Raw genomic sequence first — 25,006 nt, forward strand, 5'->3', positions numbered from 1 at the left:
TAATTGTAAATGTCTATTTTTTGTATTACTATGTATTTGGTGTTATATATTATTCACACACCCGCGCCTTTTTTTAACCCGGTACCCTTTTTACGTTAAATATTCTGATCTTAATAATCGGTGTCAGGTAATTAATTGTTTTTTTAAATTAAAGTTGCTGTGATATCACAATAAGATCACGACGAGATTAAAATAGTAGCTTTAAAAAAGCCCAAAAAATAGTTAACTAAGAGGCAGTATGTATGGAAATGGTGGTCAATATTGATTTAAATTTACATTCAAAATCGTAAAACTTAACGTCTCATAACTTATTTTATTAAATTGACAACACACCTATCAATTTATTTCATCGGCTTTTGAATCTCTGCAAGTTCCTTTAGATGCTAACAATTACTTATTTTTTTCACGAGAACTCTTTTAGAGTATTCTATCAAGTAATTAGTCTGCATGGTTGAGATCTTTTTTGGGGAAATTAAGTCACTAAGATTTTTTATCATGCACTGAACTATACTCAAATTCTTCTTTTCTTGTACATCCTGATCAGATAAATACTCGTTAGTTTCGATATCATCATCATTAATGTTGAATCCTCTAATACTTGCGTCAGAATTTCGTAATTTACTATAAATGTGTCTGATTACTCCCACTAATATATGTTCTGATTTTAGCTTTAATATCGGATTTTTTGAATTAATTGTTTGTACAGATGTTATTGTAATTAGTGATATTAAAACGGCATTTGAGTCCAGTTCACGATTGTTACTGGTACCAAATGTCGAATTAATGTAGCTTCTAATGTTGTCGTCGATATCTTTTAATAAATGTGACAACAATTTGTTGTTATCGTATCTGTTAGATTTTGTCTCTTTACCTCCAACAGTATAGCAGGAATCAATAAGTAATTCACATAACTTTTGCAATGTCAATATAACACTGGTGTCAAAACTGCTTGTTAGTATTTGATTATACATTAAATTGCTATTCACCGTTATGTTAAATAAAATCTGCACAATTATTGATATTGAAAATCCAATAACATCCAGATTAAGTGACTTATTGTTGTCATTATCTCCAATAAGCGTTACATACTTGCATAATTTGTACAATGTTTCCACAAATAACTTTTTTGTTTCAATGTTGCTGTTATTACTTGATAATATTATCGACTTTAATATTGAATTTACAATACTCAAGTATAGCCAAGACAAACCCTTGCTCTTTATACCGAGAGGTAAATTAATGCTTATCTCAACCTTGTTCTCATCAAATTGAGATGTGTCACAATCTATATACTTTACGTACTTATAGCCACTATCTGATATCTCATCAGAAACCATTTTGCGAAATAATTTGTCGTCATCCTTCAAAGCCATACATAACTTTTGCCATCCATCAGCCGTTTCAAGGGAACAATTTATAATATTCATCAAGTTTTTATTGTCACGTATATGCGAATCTAAATTGTCATTATTAATGTCTTTGTTCGCCATTGGAAGCAATATTTCCCTTATCTCGTCTTCAGCACAATGTTCTACTAATATAATACAGAGTATTTTAGATGATATTTCCGGTAAATCCACATTTCCATTGCCACTGTTATACCCATCCATAAAACTAAGTGTCATGCCTATTATCTTGTCTCTAAGTGAATTGGATATACAAGATTTATTTGTTTGATTGTTGTTTGGTTTAATTGCCTCGTATATTGAACTCAATATTGAACAAATAATATCTAAACTTCCGTCAATGTTGTTCTGCTTCGCTATTAACGAACACAAATCAGATAATAACATCTCAGATCTGTTTCCTAAAAGCTTATGCAGATTTCCAATACCAGTTACACATGACTTCCTTACACTAATACTAGCATCAATTATGTACTTAATCAATATCGTTTGTATCTGTGGCAATAATGGTCTCAACTGCATTCCACATAGTTCTATAAGCAATGATAAATTGTTCAAAAGAGAAACTCTAACTACCCCAGTCGTTGTCTTATCAGATATTAATCTTATTAATGGTCCAACAAGTTTGACCGTGATTGGCTTTATACTTTCAACCAAAGAAATGTTTATTACCTCATATAAACCAATAGCGCATTCCTCTTTTGAATCAACAGTACCAAAAGTCATTCCTTGTATGTACAGAGATGTGATTGAATCTAACAACTTGTTATTTGACTTTACCAATTCAAACAACATATCATCCCCAAGTCTCTTCCTTTCAGAGCACGTTGTAGATGAAACATAGTATTTACTGTCTTCCTGATTTATCAAAATTTGATTAGCAACTACCCTGCCAGCTTCTACTTCTTTATCCCACGTCATGTTTCCTATAAACTTGTTGTCCTCACTACAAAAGTTCTTCTGGTGATCGAGTGGATCATAAACCAACTTGCCAATTGCCTCCCTCATTACGGAGCACGACTTAACTGTAAGTTTTCTTGGTATAAAATTTACAAATGTTTGAAATGTTTTACTTGCCGATATTCTCGCTTCTTCTGATATATCGCAAATCGCTATTGGTATTATATATCTTATTAGTGTCTGGTATGATGTTTCGTATATTGTGCTGTTAGAGAACAATGATAATCTCAAAAAATCCAAAGCTTTGACTCTTTTCGAGACGTTGTCACCATTTTCAAGTTGTGACAAATTGGATATTCCCGAATTGCTTATTTGATACCTCCCTGACACTGTTAAATTCTCATCAGGGGTATTATTTCTTATTATTTCAAATATTATTGACACATATGTCTCCATCCCCTGTTCATCTAGTGACTGAACTATACTATTCATTGCATCATATGCCGATTCTTGTATTCCTTTATCAACAGACTCACTATTGTTTTCAAATCCAATAGAATAAGCGTATAGCAACAATGGAACAATGTCGAATAAGGAAGACCTCAGTTTGTTTTGTGAGGGTATTTTTGACATAGATCTTATTATTCTTATTTTTTTCAAATCCATATTCCCAGACGAAACTCTTGGGAATATTTTAGCAACTATTCCAGTATGTGGAAGCTGTATTATAAGTTCTATTGATGATATTTTCGAATCATTAGAATCCTCTCCATCTTCTACATTTGGCAATAATATGTCATCCAACAGCCAATCAATCGTTTTAAACAACACGTCAGAATTATCTGCAGAAATAACATCCAAACACTCAACTGAAATTAACCTCACTCTGAACTCGGTATCTGATAATCCCATTCTAATTAAAGGCAAAAAGGAATTAGTCGATGATTTTAAGTCATTCTTCTTTATTACTTTTAAAAGTTCCAATAAACCTACACACGCTCCAACTCTTGCTGATACACTTGGATTTGTATACATTAAGCCACCATCCATTTCACCTTTTTTATTCAGCAGATCATAATTAATGCCATCTTCATCCAGAACTCCACCCAAATTTTGATAAAATATTGGCAATAGCTGACTCTGCAAAGAATTACCAAACTTATCCAACAAATCCTTCAAACACTGAACTGCGTTGTAATACACATTATTATTTACGATACCATCATTGCTAATGCTGTCATTTTCATTTGCTTTAACTTCGGTATCTGTAACACCACCCCAAGCACTCTCTGAATTTGACAGAGAATTAATTATTCTCCTAATTAATATCGGCAATATATCCTTTAAAGTTTGAGGTGTGTTTTGCACAAGTGACTTCCATAATGTAGAGGCACTATTTTTAACTGACATATTTTCGTCATTTCTTGCCATATATATAGCCGCTAGTATGTACGAACGTCTTTGAAGTGAAAAACCAGCATCCTCCAGTATCTTTGTATCATTGCATAACGACTTTCCGGTAGAATCTAATTGTCCTTTTATTAGCATATTTAGCAGAATACCCAATAATATACAACAACTTAAACGAACCCTCCAGTTATTGTTTGCCAAGCCGTCCTCCAACGGTTGTAATATATATCCAGCATATCCACTTCCAAAATGCATAACCAGTGATTTACAGGCTTTAAGGGCCGTTTCCCTAACTATATCCGATTCGTCGCCAAAGCAATGAAGCAATTTGGGCAATATTTCCGGCATTAGATAACCTAATTCCTCCCCAAATGCCTGTGGTAAATAAACAAACAAGCCTATATAACCTTCCTTTCTGCTCGATAATGAATTTGTATTGTCGCCACCAACACTAACTTCAGAAACCTTGCCATCTCCCGAAACATTGTCCGCCAGGCAAACTTGACTTAATATGTAGGGGAGTATTTTTTTAAACTTCTCAATACCAAATACAGATAATATTTCGGCTAAAGATGCAGATACACCGCTTTTTAATGTCTGTCCGACTTCCGATGAAAGTGTGTTAAAATGCCACTCTATTAGAGATGAGGACTTCTCTTGTCCTATTACAGATACCAGCGATCTACATAGTTTTGCTGTCAATATTCTTATTTCTGGTATTGGATCAGTTAACGACACATGTACAGAATCCTCAATCTGCTTAATAAATGGGTCTATGTCTGATTTCTGACTTAATAACAATAATAAAGATGATAGTATATGTAATGAGTCCTTTTTTAATTCGGTTTGGCCCCTCTCCTGAATGGGTTTTAACAACACTGGCAGTATTAATGATAATGTTGTTGTATCTATTGCGTGTATAAATGTTACCGACTTTAATGTCAATAAGGACCTCTTTATATTGTTCTCTGTTGGGTCAATTAAGGTTTTTACGAACTCCTCTGATATGCTCTTCACCTCTGGATTCTTAACTAATTCGATTATTTCATATAAGGTCTCTTTAGCTGCTTTGGAAACGTTTTGATGCGAGTCGGATGCTGCTTTGTTTATTATTTCAATTGCTTTCGGTAAAAAGAATGATAAATGATTTGGCGAGTTATTCGATAATATCACCAATAACCTCAATATTGCTATCTTTATTCTCCATTGTTTTACCTCTATTCCCTCTATTACTATCGGCAATACCTGCTTTATTCCATATTTTGACAAGTTTGTCACCAATATCTCTGTTATCTTTTCAGAATAATAACGTATTCTTTGGTCATTCTCTGAAATTATCTTTATTATGTTATTTAAATATTTTATTATATATGGTTCTATTATCACACCCAAATACATACTCAGTGATCCTATGCAGTTTAAAACACCTTCCAATCTTATTAATGTCTGTTTGCTCTTAGAATTATTATCTGAATAATCAAATAATATATCACTTATTAACCTAAATATCATATTATTGTTCATTTTTCTTACTCCTATGACTTCGCTTATTGAACCAAATACATGTGCTGAACCTATTCTCTTTCTAGATTCTTCTGAAAATATCGCGATACTCAGTGATACCTCCAATATCCTATATCCTAATATTATGCCGTCGCTCTTGTTTTCCCTCAACTCTTTTTCTCTTGAAAAACTTTTCACTATGTCAAAATATCCATCTTCGCTTTCAGACAAGACATATTCTGAATATATATCTTGTAAATCGTCTATACTGGATATTCTGAACATATATTCGTCTCCAGATTCAGTGCTCATTTTTTGGGGACACAACATCCTGAATAACTTTGGTAGTATTTTTCTATATTCATTTGGTATATCTGTTAATAATGGCATATCGTCTCTCATTTTTTTACACAATCTGCCATTTAAAAGCTCTCCAACTATTTTATATGTCACACCCTTTACTATAGGGTCGTCTACTGAGCAACATGATGCCATACAGCCTATTGAAAATGCTAATGTATTGTAGAACTCTTCATTATTTGTCTCTGGTTTGTGGTCTATCGATAAATTTTGTAATGTTGTCAATATTTTTGATGCTGAATTGTTTATGTATTTGTTATTAGACAATGCAACAAAAAAATCCATCAATGCCTCTTGCAATGATTTCAAACTCTCTCTATCATATTCAATTATTCTATTACTTATTTCACTATCACCATTTCTATTCGTTGATATATTCTTAACAACTTTCTTCTCTTTTGCTTCATTATTACTCTTAAAATCAAGTTCATCAGTATTGGCATCTTTTAATATAGTTGAATCTATTACCTGAGTTAATATAAACCTTATACAGGATTCTATTAATTCGTAATTTTCATCACCAATTTCCTTAATTAGTTCCCTCAAGCACATAAATATGCCCTTTAATGAATTTCTTTTTTGTATCCTTAATACAATTCTGCCTTCTCGTGAATTCAAATCCTCGGCATTAGCCGGTATGATTGAATCCAAGTAACTCACAGTCTTTGGGACCATTCCATTTATTAGTGATCTACGTAAAATAATTGGCCAATTATTGTCATATATCAATTTTGATAAGGAAGACGGCGACGACAGTATTTTGTTTTCCAAATCCAACCACTCTTGTTTTACAAGATTTAATTTATCTAATAACACATTTATTACTTGACATATTCCACTCATTCTATTACTTTCGCTAAACTCACTTAATAACACCTTTGATATATTACACTGCTGCTTCAAAGTTATTACTGGACTTGTTTGAATAGTCAATAAATCATCAACCAACCTTTTTTCGAATAATTTGTTTGTTTTATTATCCTCAATGTACTTATTTACTAACTCATGCGATATATTCACTATTTTAATTAATTCCTCACTTTCTAAATTTTCTTCTTCAATCAATGGCTTTACCTCATTAGATATCCTTATATTTACATAACTGTAATAGCTCATTGTAACATTATTTCTGTTTATCTCACCAAAAATTAATTCCAATATCAATACCCTAAGAGATAAATATGGAAAAATCAATAACGATGACACTAATTCCAATTCATCCGAACTCCTTACTTTAATATACATCAACATATGCTTTATTGGAGTTATATATTGATCTAACACAACCAAGTCACCCAGTGAAAATATATACAAATACAACAAATTACATAAATATTTCATTATCAATATAATATTGCCGTTTTTTGTACTTAGTGATAAATATAAAATTAACTTGCTCAATATCTGTATTTCTTCACTAATGCATGACAATGCTTCATTATTGTTGACTTGTTCTAAGTTATCCTCGTTATTCTCACATAAATTACACAGGGCCTTTGAAATAATGCATATTAATGCTGAAGAACTATATGAATCACTCAACTCATTTATACTATTATTTGAAAATGTTATATCATTTTCTTTTCCCGTTTCTGCATTCTCACTTATTGTAAACGATCCAAGTATACTATTCAATAGTCTTCTTCTTGTGTTGTTATTTTTAGTTTCATCACTAAATGATAAATATTCTATGAGGTTCTTTTTAAATACGCCATTGCATTTCACAATATTGCTTAGTATATATTCTATTAACTCAATGGTGTAAAACTTAAGTGGCTTGAATTCTATCATTTTATTACACATCGTAAACACTATATCCGATAACTTTGTCTCCAACTCCTTGAATATTGCATTATTATTAGTTAATTCAGGTGGTGGGCAAGATAATAATGAGGACAAATTCTCAGATATCCTAATAAATATTTCTAATCCACACTTTATTCTTGATACTATCTTAAAAATATCGTTTCTAATCATGTTTTGCTTTTTTATTTGTTGATCTAAAATTTCTTTCTTTGTCATATTACCACCGGGAGCTCCTGTTGAAACGGAAGAACCCAGTTCTCCTGTTTTGTTACCACTCCCAATATTGGTTATTTGATTTACACCCTTGTCTGAAGATGATTTCCCAGACTTTGACTTGTTCTCTGTTTGTGTTTTTCTTAGTTTGGCAATAGCAAAGGCTGAAGTAGTGTTTATATTTACTGAGTTCTTGTTATTGTTTGAGGCAGATAAAACATCTTTGTTTTTAGACTTATCAGCTGTAACAGAAAACAATTGCGACGATGACAATCCAGAAACTCCAGTTTTGCTTGAGGATGTATTCGAATTCTCGTCTAAATAATTCATTATGTTGTTTTCTAACCATTTTGAAGTCCTAATAAGTTCATATATTCCAGAAAAATCTTCAAATTTTTTATCGCCATTCATAAATGAAGAAATCTCCCTAGATATGATCTCCTGAACATCCTCTATACAATCAGTATTGGCTATGTTGTCTGAAATATTAAATTCATAAAAACTATTCGGGTTTGAAATAACAAAATCACCCAGCTCAGGAGGCATGTTGGAAGTTAAAAAATCCAAAGAATTGTAGTAATTATCCCTTAATTTGTCCGTTAATTCACTCACAAATTGTGCATTCTCCATAATATACTTGTTACTAAGCATGTTCAAACATGCTTTTCTAAATCCTGTTGCATCATTTAGAGGCAAATATGTTAAATCAATATAAAATTGAATCAAACTGCTCCTAAACTCATAAGTATTCAACATGTTTCTTAAATCAAGTAAGCAAGATATTTCATTTACCGTATTTTCGTACTTAATATCATTATTTTTATAGTTATTTTGTATCAATGGATGGTAACTACATAATAAAAACATGAAGAGATATTGGTATTTTATTTCGTTGGTGTGGTCATTAACATGAATCTTCATTATTGACGATATTAAAATCCAAACCCTACGCAAATTCATGTTTGGGAGATTAATTAAACTATTTATTTCATTTCCATACGAACCATTATCGATATTAATTATATTTATAGAGTAAAATGAACCCAAAACGACTGCAAATGAAACTATTAAATTATATAGAACTGTTTCTTCCTTAAATACCTGGTTGTTTCTCATATGATCAATAAGCGAATAACCACCTATTATTTCACAATCCTGCTCAATTAATGGTCTTTTCAGACCTGATATTAACGTTACTCCTTGAAATATTTCAATATTCGAGACTGAATATTGTACCAATCTTAGATCGAATTCATCATTTAGTGATGAAAATGATAAAACTCTGCCTGCCTGAATTAAAAGTGTGATATAATTTTCAATTGACTGCACTATAGACCAATCTTTGAATAATTGCATGCATGTATGCAAGTTCAATGTGGGCAAGTAATTGCTGCAGCTTGAGCCTTTGTATTTTGAATTTGACATTATCTCCATAATAACTATAAATGCGTTAATTTCCGCATTTATGTGGCTCTTCGGAAAGAAATTAAATGTACCCCCAAGTAGTGTATTTAGTTTTGGGAATGGCAAAGAGGAATTTTTGATATTAGATATGATGTTTAGCCTATTAAAAATGTCATTTTCATTCAATATGTCTCTTATCAACAACATCTGCCCTAAAACCAAAACAGAGAGTTTTTTTAAACTGTTCGTTTTGTTTAATGCCGAACTGAACAAATTTGAGATGTTTTTTGAAAATAATATATCACCTACTATTTTTGGAAAACAAATATTGGTTGAACCACATGATTTGTAGTAATTAATTATTTTAATTAAATATAGTGCGTTTACAAAGGAAGATATTATAATTAGTTTTGACGTATCACTTAAAGATGAGTCATTTATATTTAATTGAATTTTACTCAAATACTCATTTGAATAACTGCTCTCCAAGTTATTAGTCAATACAAAAACAAGGGAGTTGGTGTGTGCTGACAAGAGTTTAAAGTGATCAGAGTATTGTGGTGAAGCAATAGGTATCTTCGTTTCCATTGTTAATAATAAAGCTTCTTGAGATTTTCTAGAAAGTTTACTGGTGAAATCGCTGCCAATGTTAACATATTCACCATTATTATCATTCAATTTAATCCTGGAATACATGTTTATCCTTAGATTCACCAGTCTTATTAATATTGTATTTGCAAGTAATAAAAACGATATTTTCATCTGAACACTTGTTTTTGTAACACTAATAGATAGTATTATGTCCTCTAACAATGAAAACAATTTAGCTTCTTTTTCTATATCACCGGAAATAAGTAAGTAACATATATTAAGTGATGTTCTTATAACTTTAACATTCTCCTGATTTTGCTCAGAATTTGGTGATATTATAATCAATACAGAATTAGAGATGTGATCAACAAGAGAATTAATTATATCATCGAAAGTGGAGTCAAATTTGACACCAACATTGTTGCACCTATTGACTTCTTTAATAAAAAACTCAAGTAAAACAAGTAAATTTGTTGGTTTTGTCGTTCTTTTCAGTTGTCTCAAAATAGAACTGATAAATGAATCTAGAATTACTTGATTGTGAATGAATGTTTTTATGGTATTTCTTAAAGTCAGTTCTGAGCAACAACTTATAATTGGTGAAGCAAGTTTATTCAGACACTCCATTATGTCGCTTTTTAACATATCATCATTATTGTTATTTATATAATAAATTGAAATGTCTATGATAAATTTCTGATAATTATCAAATCTTTGGGTATCTCCAAAACTATTCAAGTCTCTGTAAATCCAATCTCTCCACTTTGAAGCTATGAAGTTATTTATGAAATTAGAAACAACCTTCAATAAATATAAATACTCTGATTCGATTATACAGCTGTTATAATTAATATACTCGCAAATTATATTATTTTTCAATGACGCGTAAATTGAATCTTTCATACTATCAACATTAACCTTATTAGATTTAAGTATCCCATTTAATAACCAAATTTTTGCTACTTGAGTTCTACTACAAGATAATATGCTAATTGTATTTTGAAATAAAGCAACATTATTATTATTCCCTATCCAAGTTCCTACTTTTATGATAAACTCTTTCCAATAATGTTTGTATGTTTTTACGTTAAGTATATGGGAATTTTCACATAGTATCTGAATACTGTAGTCTATTTTCTGAGACATATTACTTTCACCAATGTTATCTGAAAATACTTTTAAATCTGGAATAATTTGATCTTGTTCAGTGAGGCACCCCTCATATTTATGTGACCCACCAAGTCTCTCCATTCTCATAATAATATATCTTCTTTAACTTAACCAATAATTTTGTAAATTATGAAAAGAAATATTACTTGTTATCTATATTTACTACAGAAACTCGATATTATACCTCAAAATAGTTTGGTATATATGCAATATCAGGCCAAATATTAAATATTTGAAGCTATGAATAATATAGGAAGACAAAATTATGTTGGTTTTTGAGATTTTGTAATTTTGAAGTGACTAATATTTTATTCCTAGTTTCAAAGCATCAAATGCCACTATTTCTTTAAATGACATTTACTTAGCGCCAGCCGTACCCTTTTTCATATTTATTTAAATTTTACTTTTGATTAGTTTTCAATCAAAATTTAAGTGGAGAAATCATTGCTAATATATTGTTAACCTGGTGAACTCGATATAAGTACTGTAAATATGCACTGCTTGCTAAAGCTCTGCAGTAATTTTATTTGCTAATTTAACAAAATTTATTCGATGCTATTTATGTATTAACGAATTACAACAAGCATGTAAAGTCTTTGTATTGATTCATCATATTGTTCTATGTATATAATGTGCGGTGATATGCTTGCACTCATTCAAAAAAACTGGAATCAAAAACAATTGAGAGAGTCTCATGCTTGGAAACACATTAAGCAAATAATTTCTTTATATATACCATTTCTAATCAATTTTCTCAATGTTTTCTTCCCTTCAATAAAATTTACCTTTTAGTGGATCACAATTTTGGCATCACATTTCCTATAACAAAAGGCGCCATATGTCATATTTCAAGGTATAACATCTTTAGTTTTAAGTGTGAAGAAAATAATACTGAAGTTTATATGAACTTAACAACAAAATTATCGAGATTTGTGGTGAATTATGACTCTGATTTAGGCAATTCAGAGTCGCTTCCATTAGCATGCGATTCACAGCAAATAGTATTAAAACCATTTAGGGATTATTCGTCGGAATTAAAGCTTAAATCAGATCATGATTTAAGACCAATATGGGTTTTTCCAGATGGGTTAATAATAGCAGAAACCTTCCATCAAAGCAGCAGCGCAGCCTGTGAGTTTTTGGTAACAATATCAGAACCATTGAGCAGGCCGGAGTTGATACATGAATACCAACTGACTATATTTTCTTTGTATGCAGCTGTTTCATTAGGAATAACGGTTGAGGGAATAATAGAAACATTGGAGAAATTCAGCAAGAATGAGATTCCAGGGGCGCTCATAGATACTATTAGAGAACACTGCAAGCTGTTCGGGAAACTCAAAATAGTTTTGTTCGAGGGTAAATATTTTATTGAAGCAACAAATAGACAGGAACTATTATATTTATTGTCTGACGATAATATAAAGTCATCAAGAGTAGTCAGAAAAGTAAGTAAAAGTGAGGATAACGAAGTTGTCTATAACAGGGACAGCAACAGTGTAATTGGAAACAGTAACACAGATGGTGATAATTCCACCACTGCAGATTTAAAAAAAGATACAAAGACGTCATCAGTGACCTTAAGTAAGGACGGTTTTAATATAAGAGAGGCACCTTCTTTGAACCCAAAGGATTTGGCTTTTAAAGTATCAGATAAATCAATGAAAGACAATAATGGTTCTTTGAACTCTGGTGGCGGAAATAAGAGTAATAATATGATTTATTCGTTTGAAATATCTCCAGATAAAGTTGATTTGGTAACAATGACATCTTTTGTGAATTTACATCGTCCACTTCTTTCAGAATACGATTTCAGATCAGATAACAAAAACCCTACACTAGACATGTCATTGAAGCATACCACTCAAATAAGATATTACCAAGAACAGGCATTGAGAATGATGTTTAGCAATGGGAGAGCGAGATCTGGAATCATAGTTTTGCCCTGTGGTTCAGGTAAAACATTAACAGGCATAACAGCAGCATGTACAATGAGAAAGTCTGTACTAATATTAACGACAAGTGCAGTTGCAGTTTCCCAGTGGAAACAACAATTTGAACAATATACAACTGTAGATTCAAACAAAGTACATTGTTTGACAAGCAACAGTAAGGAGTTACTTGGACCTCCAACTGAAGCACAAATACTTGTAACCACATATACTATGATGGCCTTTACTGGAAAAAGAAGCACATCTTCTTCGCAGATAATTACACAAATACAAGGCAGAGAATGGGGTCTTATTATTTTTGATGAGGTACAATTTGCTCCAGCTCCTGCATTTAGAAGAATAAATGGGATAGTAAAGGCTCATTGTAAACTTGGGCTAACTGCAACACTTGTAAGAGAAGATGACCTCATTCAAGATCTTCAATGGCTAATAGGCCCAAAACTCTATGAAGCAAATTGGATGGAACTTCAAGATAGGGGTTATTTGGCCAGAGCATTATGCAGCGAAGTTTGGTGTCCCATGACTTCCGATTACTACAGGGAGTATTTGGATTGTTCCCACGCTAAAAAAAAGAAACTTTGGGTTTGTAACCCAAATAAACTGAGAGTATGCGAATTTTTAATTCGTTGGCATGAACAAAGAGGAGACAAAATACTTGTATTTAGTGATTCCTTATTTGCATTAATTAATATTGCAGTAGCACTAAAGAAGCCATTTGTATGTGGCAGCGTAGACACATTAGAAAGAATCAAGATATTACAACAATTCAAAGAAAATCCTAATTTCAACACTGTATTTCTTTCTAAAGTCGGTGATAACGCAATAGATATACCACTTGCCAACGTAGTTATACAAATATCATTTAATTTTGCTTCTAGAAGACAAGAAGCACAAAGACTTGGTAGAATATTAAGACCAAAGCCATATTCAAATTGGAGAATAGGTAACTTAAATTCAGCAAATAGCAGCAACGATCACTCAAACGAACAATTATACAATGCATTTTTCTATTCACTTCTTTCGAAAGACACCGAAGAAATGGAGTATGCAGACAAAAGACAACAATTCATTATTGATCAAGGTTATAGTTATAGAGTAATCACAATGGAATCATTTCCCCTTGATAATGAAGATCTTCAGTACAGTGATTATGAAGTTCAATGTAAAATGCTTGAATTGATAAAGAAAAGTGATGATTCTCTAAATGACGACGAAACAGGTGTTAATCAAGACGATATTGGAAAATTAATGAACGATTCCTCCAATATACTTGATTCTACAATTACAAAGACATCGAACATTGACAAATTTTCAACTTTCTCAATTAACATGAATCATTTTTCTCGCAATAATTTGGATAATAAAACAAAGAGACCAGCAATTTCTCTTAAAAAAACTACTAAAATAAATGAGATGCATTCACTATTTAGAAATTTTCATAAAAGCAGGCAACAAAAGTGAATATGGTTATTTAAAAATTAAGTAATATATCTATAGTCCAAAAAAGCTAGTTAGATAATATATTTTTTCATAAATTCCTTATGAAAATCATTGTGTAAGGTATCATTGATAAATCTTTTCTTTTTTTCTTTATATCTATGTTGATTTTTAAATACTGTATCGTCCATCCAACTCCTCTTTAATACGTAATCGTCGTAATCCTCATCTTTCTCATTGTCATCTGATGTTCTATTATATATTTCCTTTTCATCTCGAGGTAAATCTAATAGTGGGTTATTCTTCATCATTAGCTTTATTTTATTACTATTTTTCTCTTTTTCTTTCTCCTTTCTCTCTTTTTTTATCTTCTCAAGCTCAAGGAGAAGTTCCTCATCCTCATCTAATTCGTCTTCATCAACATTGCCGTTACTATCATCAACAATTAATATTTCATTATCGCTGTTGTCTGATTGGTTGTCGCACTCTCTCTCAGCAAAATCTACTACGTTACTACCCTTATCCTCATCATTTAAATAATTAAATCCCTTTACGCTCACACTATCTTTCTTTTCTTCAGAGCCTTCTGTATCTTCTCTTCTATACTTAAGTTTTAAGTGACCTCTTTGTTCAGATTTATGGAATTTTCTTGATTCTACTGTATATCTATTAACGTTGTACCCACTCATCTTTATATCATTTCAAGGCCTCATCTTTAAAAGAATCTAATAATATATATTTCTCCTTGGTACCACAATATTTCGATAAAACTAAACAAATTTATACTCTTATTATTTCACCAGTTTTATACAATTACCATACCGGCCAATACAAAATCTAAAATAGTCAATTGGCGCTAAAAAAATTAACCCTTGGAAGGTATTTCTAAAAAGCAGTAAAAAAGGCAAGGAAAAAAAACGATTCGATGAATATGAAAGACACTTAAAAAATGTATGGAATGACAGTTAAATTAAACAAATTCCTCTTTTTATATGAATAGTCCTAATTTTTATTTTTCTTAATGATTTTGTCCTACTGTGGGGAAATTTCGTGTTGTATTTTTGACAATATGGGAAAGAACTGCATGTCTGCGAACATGCATTTATTACATAAATAATAAATTAATTGGTAAATAACAACTCAATGGAAGAGAAATAGAATTAGTGCATTACTTTTCATTTTCGTAGAAAAAAATAAGCGAAAAAAGAACAATTTATAAAGATATGTTAAATCGTTTACTATATCTAAAGAACGATGATTTTTGAGAAAGCAGGAGTTGGTACATCAACAGAAGTCAATTATGATAGCAAAAGTAGAAATGATGGGATTAAAGAAATAATAAATAATGACAACATACTAATAGAAGGCTTCTTGCCAGAAGAAAGTGATTTGTTGAATGAAGTAATTTGTATTAGGAATACTGACAACGATAATAGTAATTACGAAAACTTTCAGGTGGATCTTACACGTTCTCCGGAATTCAATACGAGTAATTCCAAAGCAATTGACGAATTGATGCTCAATCGAATTAATATTAATAGCGATACTCTCTATTTTACTTTTCATGAAAACAATGAAGTGGATATAGGCAGTAAAACCGATAGAAACACAGAAGCAATATTGAAAAACAATAAATTAACTGAATTTTCAACTTTATGCAATATCAAAGAAAGCAACAATCACATTGGTAATTATAATTTAACCAACCGTATTCCAATAATAAATTTGGTTTTATCTGAAAGTAACGTCAATGTACAGAATAACTACTGTGAGATCAAAACGATCAATGATAAACAGAATAATGTAAGCAAAACAGTTTATGAATTCTTGAAATACATTGAAAGAATACAAAACTTGATTTGTGTTAATTTCAGAAAAACAAAGTATTTAAGGTCTGGAATTGTTGGTTTAAATATATTTGGGTTCAAATGCGAAAGTAAGACGAAAAGGATGAAAAAAAAGAAAATGGATAATAATGTAATAAAAAATCATTTTCAACTTTCAATAAAGAACAAAATGAACATATTTAGATTGAGGGATAGCAGGAAAAGTGATGGTACAGAATTTGTTATTGACCTTGGTTCATCATTCTTTCAAATTCCAAGTGAAGTGAATTCTTTGCAGAATGAAAATACATCGGTTGATAGCACTAAAAATGATGGTATAGAGACATTTGTATTATTTTCAGATAAAGAAATAAAAACGATGATAATGAATGATTTTGGTGGCAATAAAGGTAATTTAAGCAATAAAATAATAGAATTAAATGATAACGATAGCATCGTAAAGAAAGCTGAATTTGATAAAAAAGATGAATTTTTTGTTACAGAGAAGAATCAAGAGAATGTGGTGGAGTTGGAAAAAAAAAACAGCCATTTTGAAAATACTAATAGTGAATTATTTTTTGGAGGAGACAATGATTCAAATGATACAGATACGAAAACTGAAGGCTGTGAAAATAACACAACCTATGATGAACATGAAAAATATTTGTATAGTACTTCGAAGGATAGTGATAAAATAAACATGGATAATGCGAATAATTTTGATGACAACATAATTGATGGTATTATTATGGAAGGTTTTGATTATTTTTGTGTGGAAAATGAAAACAAGACAAAATATACAACTTCGGAGTCAAATTATTCAAACAAAGAAAGTGATTTAGGTAAATATAGGTATGAAAGGAACGATATTGATAGGTTGTCTGTATTTAATAATATGTATTGTGAACGAATAACAGAGGGGAACAATGGGAAATTAGATGAATTCAACTATAATGAAGGTATTGACATTCTATTGGATAATGAAAGTTACTCAGTGGACAAGTCACGGAACAAATTTCCTGTCATTGAAAGTGAGGGTGATGATGGTGAAAATATTAATAGTAGTGAAATCAAGGATGCATATTCAGCAATAATTGAGGAAGAATATGTAGTTAACGATTTACTTAAGAGTGAATCAACAAATCTACAATTTAATATTGAGGGTGCGAAACAACAAATAGAAAACTGTTATATAAATGACAGAGAGAATATGTTGTTGCTCGAAAACTTTATTGAAGGAAGTAGTCATGAACAAACAAATGATGCTTCTAGGGAATTAGAAACACGAAATGAAATCAATACTGAATTCAAGAAAAAAGGTAACAAAATAAATAGTGTTATTGATAGCCATTCAGAAAAAAGTACTATTTCTGAAATACCTAATTTAAAAGAGACCGAATACGAATTAAATCTGGAACTTAATAGTAAAAAAAAGAAATTTGGAGTGTTTGACAAATTAATATGTTTGACACGGAATAGGAATATAGTTAGAATGCACTCAAGTAACTTTACAAAAGAAACAATTAAGGCAATAGATATAATAAAAAGTTCCAGAAAAACAAACAACAAATCTGGATTAATTAAATAGAAGTAATTTGTTGCTCAATACCTTAAAGCATTAGTAACTGAAGTGTTTGGCGCCTTAGATGCACGGAAAATATATACAAGGGATTAAAACCAAGTGATACAAGGAATAATTTCCCTGAACATGGCAAATTAAAGTGTTTAATAACTTGTATTATTTATTATGTGCCGTATGATTTGACTTTCAAGTATTTTAGGTGAATCAAAAAAACGTATATACATTTTTGCATTAATTTCCAAATAAAATAAACAATGCATTATGGGGAAGGATTAATGTATGGTGATAACACCTGTAGATTTTCAAGAACACCGCAAAATATACTGATAGTAAAGAGACCGAGATCATTACATGTGAATATTCTGGCAGTTGATATAGCGAATAATTTAACAAAAAAATACAACGCAGTGGTATATTGTGAGGACGATTCTATAGATGATTTTAAACAAATAGATGAAGACTTAGACATAAGAGCAGTGTCAGAAGTAAGAAATCACTTAGGAGAGGTAATAGACTTAGCAGTATCACTAGGAGGGGACGGTACACTACTATGGTTATCACACTTATTTCAGACATCTGTTCCACCGGTAATAAGTATATCAATGGGATCATTAGGATACATGTCGTTGTTTCATCACTCAAGAGCAAATGAAATAATAGAAAGGGTAATGGATCAAAAAACATTTGCCGTTTCACTACGTTCAAGATTGACATTGTATGTTCAAGATGATAATGGTGAAATAACACACAAATCTTGTTTAAATGAATGCGTGTTTGAGAGGGGAGACAGACATTGCTTGGCGTCAATAGACGTGTATTGTTCAGGTTGTTATTTTACTAGAGTTTTTGCGGATGGCTTGATATTAGCAACTCCATCAGGCTCAACAGCTTATTCAATGTCTGCAGGAGGTAGTATAGTTCATCCAAAAGTTTCCGGAATATTATTTACACCAATATGCCCGCATACATTATCATTTAGACCATTAATATTGCCAGATTCAACAGAATTACTTATTCACATTCCAGAGTCATCTAGAGGCGGAGTTCAAGTTGCTCTAGATGGAAAAAGAGTGGCTGAACTTAAGAATGGTCAATTTGCAATAGTTAGAATGTGTTCATACCCTTTGCCATTGGTAATTTGCCCACAAACTATTGATTCAAACTGCAACCAAAATGAAATTGGCTTGTTGATAAGGGGTGATGTTGGATATGAGATAAATGATACTATGGAGACTAGGACGGATTATTATAAAGATTCACGAAAAACGCAAGATGTATTATTTGTTTGCCCAATTTGCAGGAAATGCGAAAATTGTAAATGTGGTATAGAAGATGATAATGAAATGTTAGGATTGGATGAAAATAACATAGTTAATTTATTGGACAAACACTTAAATAATCACCAATTTTATAGAAAAGATTACTGGTTCGATTCATTGAATCATTCATTAGATTGGAATTCTCAAAGAGCCGCACAGATACCTTTAGATATGCAGGAAACAGTACCTAATAAGTACTCGGAACTTCAATCGAGTTTGAGGAGAAGTGATAGTACACATATCATTCACAATTATAGTGCAATGCAAATAAATAGAAAAATAGCACCTTTATCAACGATAGGTTTTTTAAAAAAAGTTAGGAAGATGTGCAAGGACGAAAGTGAATATAAACACGAATTTCGTACAGATATTAAGAATAATATAACATATTTGAATTTCAAAGCAAAGTGTCAAGACAGTAGTGAAATGGCAAATGGTGATGGTGAAATCAAAATAGATGGCAACCAAAACAATAGTGAAGAATTGATTAATATTGGTAATAATGAAATGAGTGTAGAGTTTAAAAGTCATATGGAAAATATTAAGGAAGGTTCAAGTAATGTTGTGAATAATGATTTGTGTAACGTTGATTTAGAGTACGATACTCAAAGACCTAGTATAGTAATAGAAGACAAAAAAAATAACCCAAGTAAAAATGGTGTTGACAATGTAATAACAAACAATAAACAAATTAAAGTAAGAAACAAAATGACACCATTTTTTACACCTGTAAAAATACCAGAAGTAATAATATTGGATAGAAAAATATAGGACTAAATAAAACTTAAATTAACTTTTTCTTAATTAAATTAGCATTAAATATTTATCAGTAACATTTTTATCGACATTCATTGAATCATATATACTTTTGGCATCATCGGCTACAAATTCCAGAGAGAGTATTTTCCATCGCAACCAAAACAAATAATAGTTTTTTGGTTCTTTGGGAATGCATCAATGATCGGTCTTCTATGTACAGTATTTGGTTCATAATGTTTCATTGGATCAAAGTTACTTAACCAAGTAGAATCTAAATATGGAGGTAAAATTGAAGAATTCAAATTTTTTGCATGCTCCCATACACAGCCACTAATCTGAGTAAAAATAATTGGGATGCAATCATAACCAACTGCAACAATAGTTTTATCATCAACGAATTTTAAATTAAAAAAAGGAAGACCTTCCCATTTAAGTGTATCACTTATACAGTTGAGACTTTTATTTACCTCAGTGAAATATATATTGGAATCTTTGTCAGTAAATACAATTAAATTATTTTTTGGACTGATAGAGCATGCCAATATTGAATTTTGCGTATTTATACTTGATATTAATTTCAAGTCAAATTCTGTATATTCGAAGTCTTTTTTATCTAGTGATAGTGAATTTGAGCTGTTGCTTGAAATATAAAGGATTAAGCCTTTATTTTCGATTCCACCACAAATGAGAAATCTATCATCATCACTCCAACAAATGCACGTCAGTGGCAAGTCCGAAATACTTACTTTAAGTTGTTCGAATTTAAGCAAGCTTCCTAATTCTATTATATCGGAATAATTTTCATTATTTGGAAGTAAAAAATGGTTATTTTCAGACTCATTACAACTCGTTATCTTTTTTGAATTAAATATAAAAATGTCACCAGATGTGGTTGAAATCGAAAATTTACAATAATTATCCAGTACATTTGAAAATCTACATGATAATGGATAGCAATCTGATTGGAGGGTATTGATTATTTGCGTCACTATTTCAATATTTTCATTTCTCTCTTTCAATACCCAATTTATAACAAGGCGATCTTCCCCAACAGATAAAAGTTGACTATATAGCAGCTTATTGTTAGCTTTATAGTAGCTTTTTGGCAGAAGTGACCAGTCGATCGATGATATGTTGCCTCTGTGCTTGTTCAATTTTAGTGGTTTTTTACCTGATCTGAGGTCATTTTCGAGACGATAAATATAAATATCTTTGTTATCAGATACAATTGAAATGTCTGGGAAGAGGAAGCAGAGATGGGATTAATGTGTATTTGCAAGAATAAATGTCAACCGAATTGATAATTAAAATGAATCCGTCGAATTGACACATTTATTCGATAGTAATAAACAAAGTAACAATAACAGTAGTTATTATGGAACATATTCATCATTTTAAAACTTACATTCCCAGTTACTTGGATGAAAGCAAACACAGGTAACGTTAAGTTCAACTTGCCTTTCAAGTGATACTTTCATCTTAATTTTTGACAAATTAAACAACACACTTATTTATAAAACATTTAAGCAATAAATATTATTAAATTTTTGTTTGACATCAAGTGAAATATTATTCTTTATCAAGAATATATTTATATTGGTATTGTTAAATTGTGGGATAAAGTATGGCTGTCGGCGCCATTCCAGAAAGGAGCGCCCGATTCAAATGCATGATTAATGCAATTAATAAAGATTAATTTGTGAGAATATACGGAAATTAATGAGCGAGTATATCTATTTTTATGAATGGGAATATGATAATTGTGGAATATTTTTTTACCTTAGCCATTTACACTTATTTTTACGGGGTTTCAACCGAGCGAGTAGTTGAAAATTGTTATCAAGCTTAAAATGCATTGAGTACTGCAGCAAACTGTTATTGCAGGGACTGAATGGAAGTTATGGATTCGTGAACTATTTAGGGTTTGTGATTATTTAGACAATTTTTACATTAAAATTACGAGGAAATGAAACGGAAAACTATTAATATATTACTAAAGAATAACTGACAAAGAATTGAATCTATATTGAATCGGCAGTCATTTGGCCGATATTGGATGTCCTGATGTTCTGTAGATAATTGCTAATTTTGTGGATGGCTTTATTAAATAAGGCCAAAAGTTGAGTTGATGGAGTAAGGAGTTCGGCGGAGAGGTCATCAATGCCTTTTCTTTGAGAACCAATTCCAATAAGAACGGCTGACTGTAGATATGAAATTGAAACACCTGGGAGCCTGTTTTCAAAATAGAGTTGGCTAATAATAGGTACGAGATCGGATATGGATGAAAAATCTGATAACTGTTTGGCGTAACGTACGAGACGGTTACAGTCATTTTCAGTGAAAAATAGATAAAGTTGGTTTTTATCACTAATCGGTACTTTCATCTGTCTTTGCATTTGATCTTCATTATTTAAATCGTTGTTGGCACTACTTGATGATACAAAGTTTTTGTAGGATAATACAAGGGAAAGAGCAAGGGTGACGGGCATGTTTTTAAATTGTGGTTGAGAGACGTATTGAATTATTCTGGATGAAAAGTCTTCAACAAAAGAGGATAGCCAACAATTACCGATACATTTTAACATAATAATTGAATGCTCGCCTGTAACCTCACTTACTTGTTGTCTAATGTATACAGGAGTGAATTCCAATTTAGACCAAAATTTATGAAGCTCAATTGTAATTCCGAAGGCAGTTCCAATGTAGTCAATCTGTTCATTATGTTTTAATATAAAATCCATATCACTCACAGGTTCCAGAAGGGGGGGTATATCCTTTGATTTTTCAATAATCTCGCTTTTTATGTCAACGTTGGCATTATTAATCAAAGAGTTATTTCTTACTTTAATGGTGTTATTATTTGTTGGACTACTGGAAACTTGTATGTGTTTTGTTGGATCACTGATATTTTCAATAGCGACACTATTTTTTAAATCATCTAATTTATTAAGCAGTTGTTTCACGGCGTAACTGCCGTAACCCATTCTTTGGGCGGATGGATGGGTAGCAATTCTGACTATTCTGACGCCAGTTAATTTACCGAAGTCATCTCTGGCAAGATGGTTGCAAAGTGTCCAAGGTATTAAGTCACCAGAAGGTCTGAGGCCTCTAGAAAGTGATGACTTTATGTGTTCAGACGTAATTGAACCTTCTACGGCTATTTGAATCGCAACTAAAATGGGTGGAATAATTTTGGTGTTTGGATCGAATGGCCCAAGTAACACAAATATACGATGAGTAGGTGCGTCAGAGATGAGCATGAGGTCGTTTGGCGTGTTTTTGTAGTGCGAAGAGACGAAAAGTGCCATAAGATTGTGTAGGAATTTTTCACTTGCGGAGTGATAAGAGAACAGAGAATCTCTATTAACATGATAAAGAGTACATAAGGAGGGCGGTGGGAGAGTCACCCTTTTGTTCAGCATTTCTGAAGAATAAGATATACTAACATTGTCGTCGCCAGTATTGTTATCGCCACAATTACTATTGCTATAATTTGAGCCAGACAAGGGAGGCGGAACAGTTGCGTCCAAGCAAAGTAAAGAATGCAACCAATTTTCAATAGGATCATTTCTACCATAACGTATCGGTTCTTTTAAGGTAAGTTCTGTAAATAGGGAACTATTTGAATTCGGAACATTGGTACCAGAGGAAGATGAACAAGAATCCATTGATTTTTTTTTAAGATCATTTATGAGCTTGAGAGACAGTGCTCTTCCTGTGCCTTCATATCCGTTTATTGTGGATGAGAATATGAACAAATGACTTCCAAGAAATTTTTTAACAATAGGCAATGGTATAGCAGCCGCTTCATCCATAACGACAATTTCCGCCTGCGAGACCAACAAATAGTCCTCAGGTCTAATAAATTGGATTGTTTGTCTGTGCTCTTTGAATACATTTACTCTAATTAGACGGGAAACTGAATTTCTGGATCCACCACCTACATGAAATTCGCCTCCTGATTTGGATCTAACCAATTCAAAATGTTTATGCTCAACATAACCGAGACTAATCAGGCCAATTTCGATAAATTCAAATACAGTTAAAACGTTTTCAGGGGTTGGAGCAGTAATGAATATGTTACTGTATCCCTGGGAAATCGCACATGCTAATGAAAGACCAAGAGCTGCTGACTTACCCCTTCCTCTTCCCGCAGTTAATGATATTATTGAATTCATATTCTTCTGTATAATGACATCCGCAATCTTCAACACGGTTTGAGCCTGATCATAAGTTAAACAATTAGATACAACTTTTCCTATTACTGTGTCCTTTACACTTTCTTCCAGTTTAATGTGTTCTTTAGTTTTGCCGTTATTGTCTATGTTACCCCCAGTCTTGGTTATATCGCCTCCTATTTCTAAAACGCGTTTTGAAATAGGTAGTATGTTTAATTCGTCATCAAGAACTATGCAATTATTACATGTTGATAGGGATAGTATAAACCTCGGGATGAATCTCGAAATTATGTCCTCTGAATAGAGATCGTCGCTGCATTTTAGTTTGCTGTGGAAGTCCATGACGGTGTAATACAGATTTTTTAGAGATGACATTGTCTGTAAAGTTATACATATAATCCCTCCACCAGATACAGTTTCTATTGTTCTACAAAGTATATTTGGTGTAATGGCCTCGAAGTCCTGTAATATACACATACCAAATGTCCTACCCAGCACATTGTGCGTATCTTTGTAATAACAGTATCTTATTTCAGCATTTGAAACAAACAACTCAAAAGGATCTTCCAATTGTTCATCTATTTTGCCTTGTTTTGCCTTTTTGTTTCTCTGTTTTTGTCTTACTTTCCTATGACTACTAAATCCAAGTTCTTTTTTATAACACCATAGTACAGACGGCTTTTTTGAATGAATCTTGCTCAATACATAGTACATGTTGCTTATCTGATATCTGCTATTATCTCCAACTATCAAAAACATGCATCTAACTCTTTTTTTTGCACTCTCTTCCAATAAGAGTTTTAGTCTTCCATCTACCAACTTCTTCATGTTTGTTTTTTTGTGATTTTAAACAAAGGAAATGAAAACTTGTCCTATATACACTATTTTTGCTTCACCAGTTCCCTGTGTTTCTGCTTATGCAAATCTGATGCTATCTCTGTTGTATTTGTCTATGATTTTCAAATAACTTCTCTGTCAAGTCAGGCCCAGACGTTACCGTTTCACCATGCCAAGACTGACATATAAAGCCACAGGGCGCCACATCGTTGCCGCCTCCTGCCAAGCACAATGGATTCAGTGGGAACTTACCCGTGGGAGGTGGAAAAGAAAGTACAAATGCTCATGACTGAGAACAACCATTAGGAAGAAAATTCAATCTGCGTGTAAATTCAGACATGCAGACTAAAGAG

At 31.8% G+C, this 25,006-nt stretch overlaps 7 protein-coding genes across 7 annotated transcripts; 3 read left to right on the plus strand and 4 right to left on the minus strand.

The window, feature by feature from the left end:
- Positions 1-383: 383 nt before the first annotated feature.
- On the minus strand, positions 384-10,850 carry FG379_001814 (uncharacterized protein; the record flags this gene model as incomplete). Its single annotated transcript, XM_067327417.1, has 1 exon — positions 384-10,850. One exon carries the CDS (start codon positions 10,848-10,850, stop codon positions 384-386), a length of 10,467 nt encoding a protein of 3,488 aa, XP_067184848.1.
- Positions 10,851-11,665: 815 nt separating this feature from the next.
- FG379_001815 (uncharacterized protein) lies at positions 11,666-14,176 on the plus strand (the record flags this gene model as incomplete). Its single annotated transcript, XM_067327418.1, has 1 exon — positions 11,666-14,176. The coding sequence occupies one exon, from the start codon at positions 11,666-11,668 to the stop codon at positions 14,174-14,176; it is 2,511 nt and encodes an 836-aa protein (XP_067184849.1).
- A 50-nt stretch (positions 14,177-14,226) lies between these two features.
- Positions 14,227-14,841, minus strand: FG379_001816 (uncharacterized protein; the record flags this gene model as incomplete). Its single annotated transcript, XM_067327419.1, has 1 exon — positions 14,227-14,841. One exon carries the CDS (start codon positions 14,839-14,841, stop codon positions 14,227-14,229), a length of 615 nt encoding a protein of 204 aa, XP_067184850.1.
- Positions 14,842-15,406: 565 nt separating this feature from the next.
- FG379_001817 (uncharacterized protein) lies at positions 15,407-17,566 on the plus strand (the record flags this gene model as incomplete). The annotated part of the gene is made up of 1 exon (XM_067327420.1): positions 15,407-17,566. The coding sequence occupies one exon, from the start codon at positions 15,407-15,409 to the stop codon at positions 17,564-17,566; it is 2,160 nt and encodes a 719-aa protein (XP_067184851.1).
- A 248-nt stretch (positions 17,567-17,814) lies between these two features.
- FG379_001818 (uncharacterized protein) lies at positions 17,815-19,650 on the plus strand (the record flags this gene model as incomplete). The annotated part of the gene is made up of 1 exon (XM_067327421.1): positions 17,815-19,650. The coding sequence occupies one exon, from the start codon at positions 17,815-17,817 to the stop codon at positions 19,648-19,650; it is 1,836 nt and encodes a 611-aa protein (XP_067184852.1).
- A 110-nt stretch (positions 19,651-19,760) lies between these two features.
- Positions 19,761-21,116, minus strand: FG379_001819 (uncharacterized protein; the record flags this gene model as incomplete). Its single annotated transcript, XM_067327422.1, has 2 exons — positions 19,761-20,875; positions 21,044-21,116. 2 exons carry the CDS (start codon positions 21,114-21,116, stop codon positions 19,761-19,763), a joined length of 1,188 nt encoding a protein of 395 aa, XP_067184853.1.
- Positions 21,117-21,659: 543 nt separating this feature from the next.
- On the minus strand, positions 21,660-24,644 carry FG379_001820 (uncharacterized protein; the record flags this gene model as incomplete). Its single annotated transcript, XM_067327423.1, has 1 exon — positions 21,660-24,644. The coding sequence occupies one exon, from the start codon at positions 24,642-24,644 to the stop codon at positions 21,660-21,662; it is 2,985 nt and encodes a 994-aa protein (XP_067184854.1).
- Positions 24,645-25,006: the final 362 nt, after the last annotated feature.

This window comes from Cryptosporidium bovis (assembly GCF_009768925.1).
Source record: "Cryptosporidium bovis isolate 45015 chromosome Unknown contig_25, whole genome shotgun sequence".
NCBI lineage: Eukaryota > Apicomplexa > Conoidasida > Eucoccidiorida > Cryptosporidiidae > Cryptosporidium > Cryptosporidium bovis.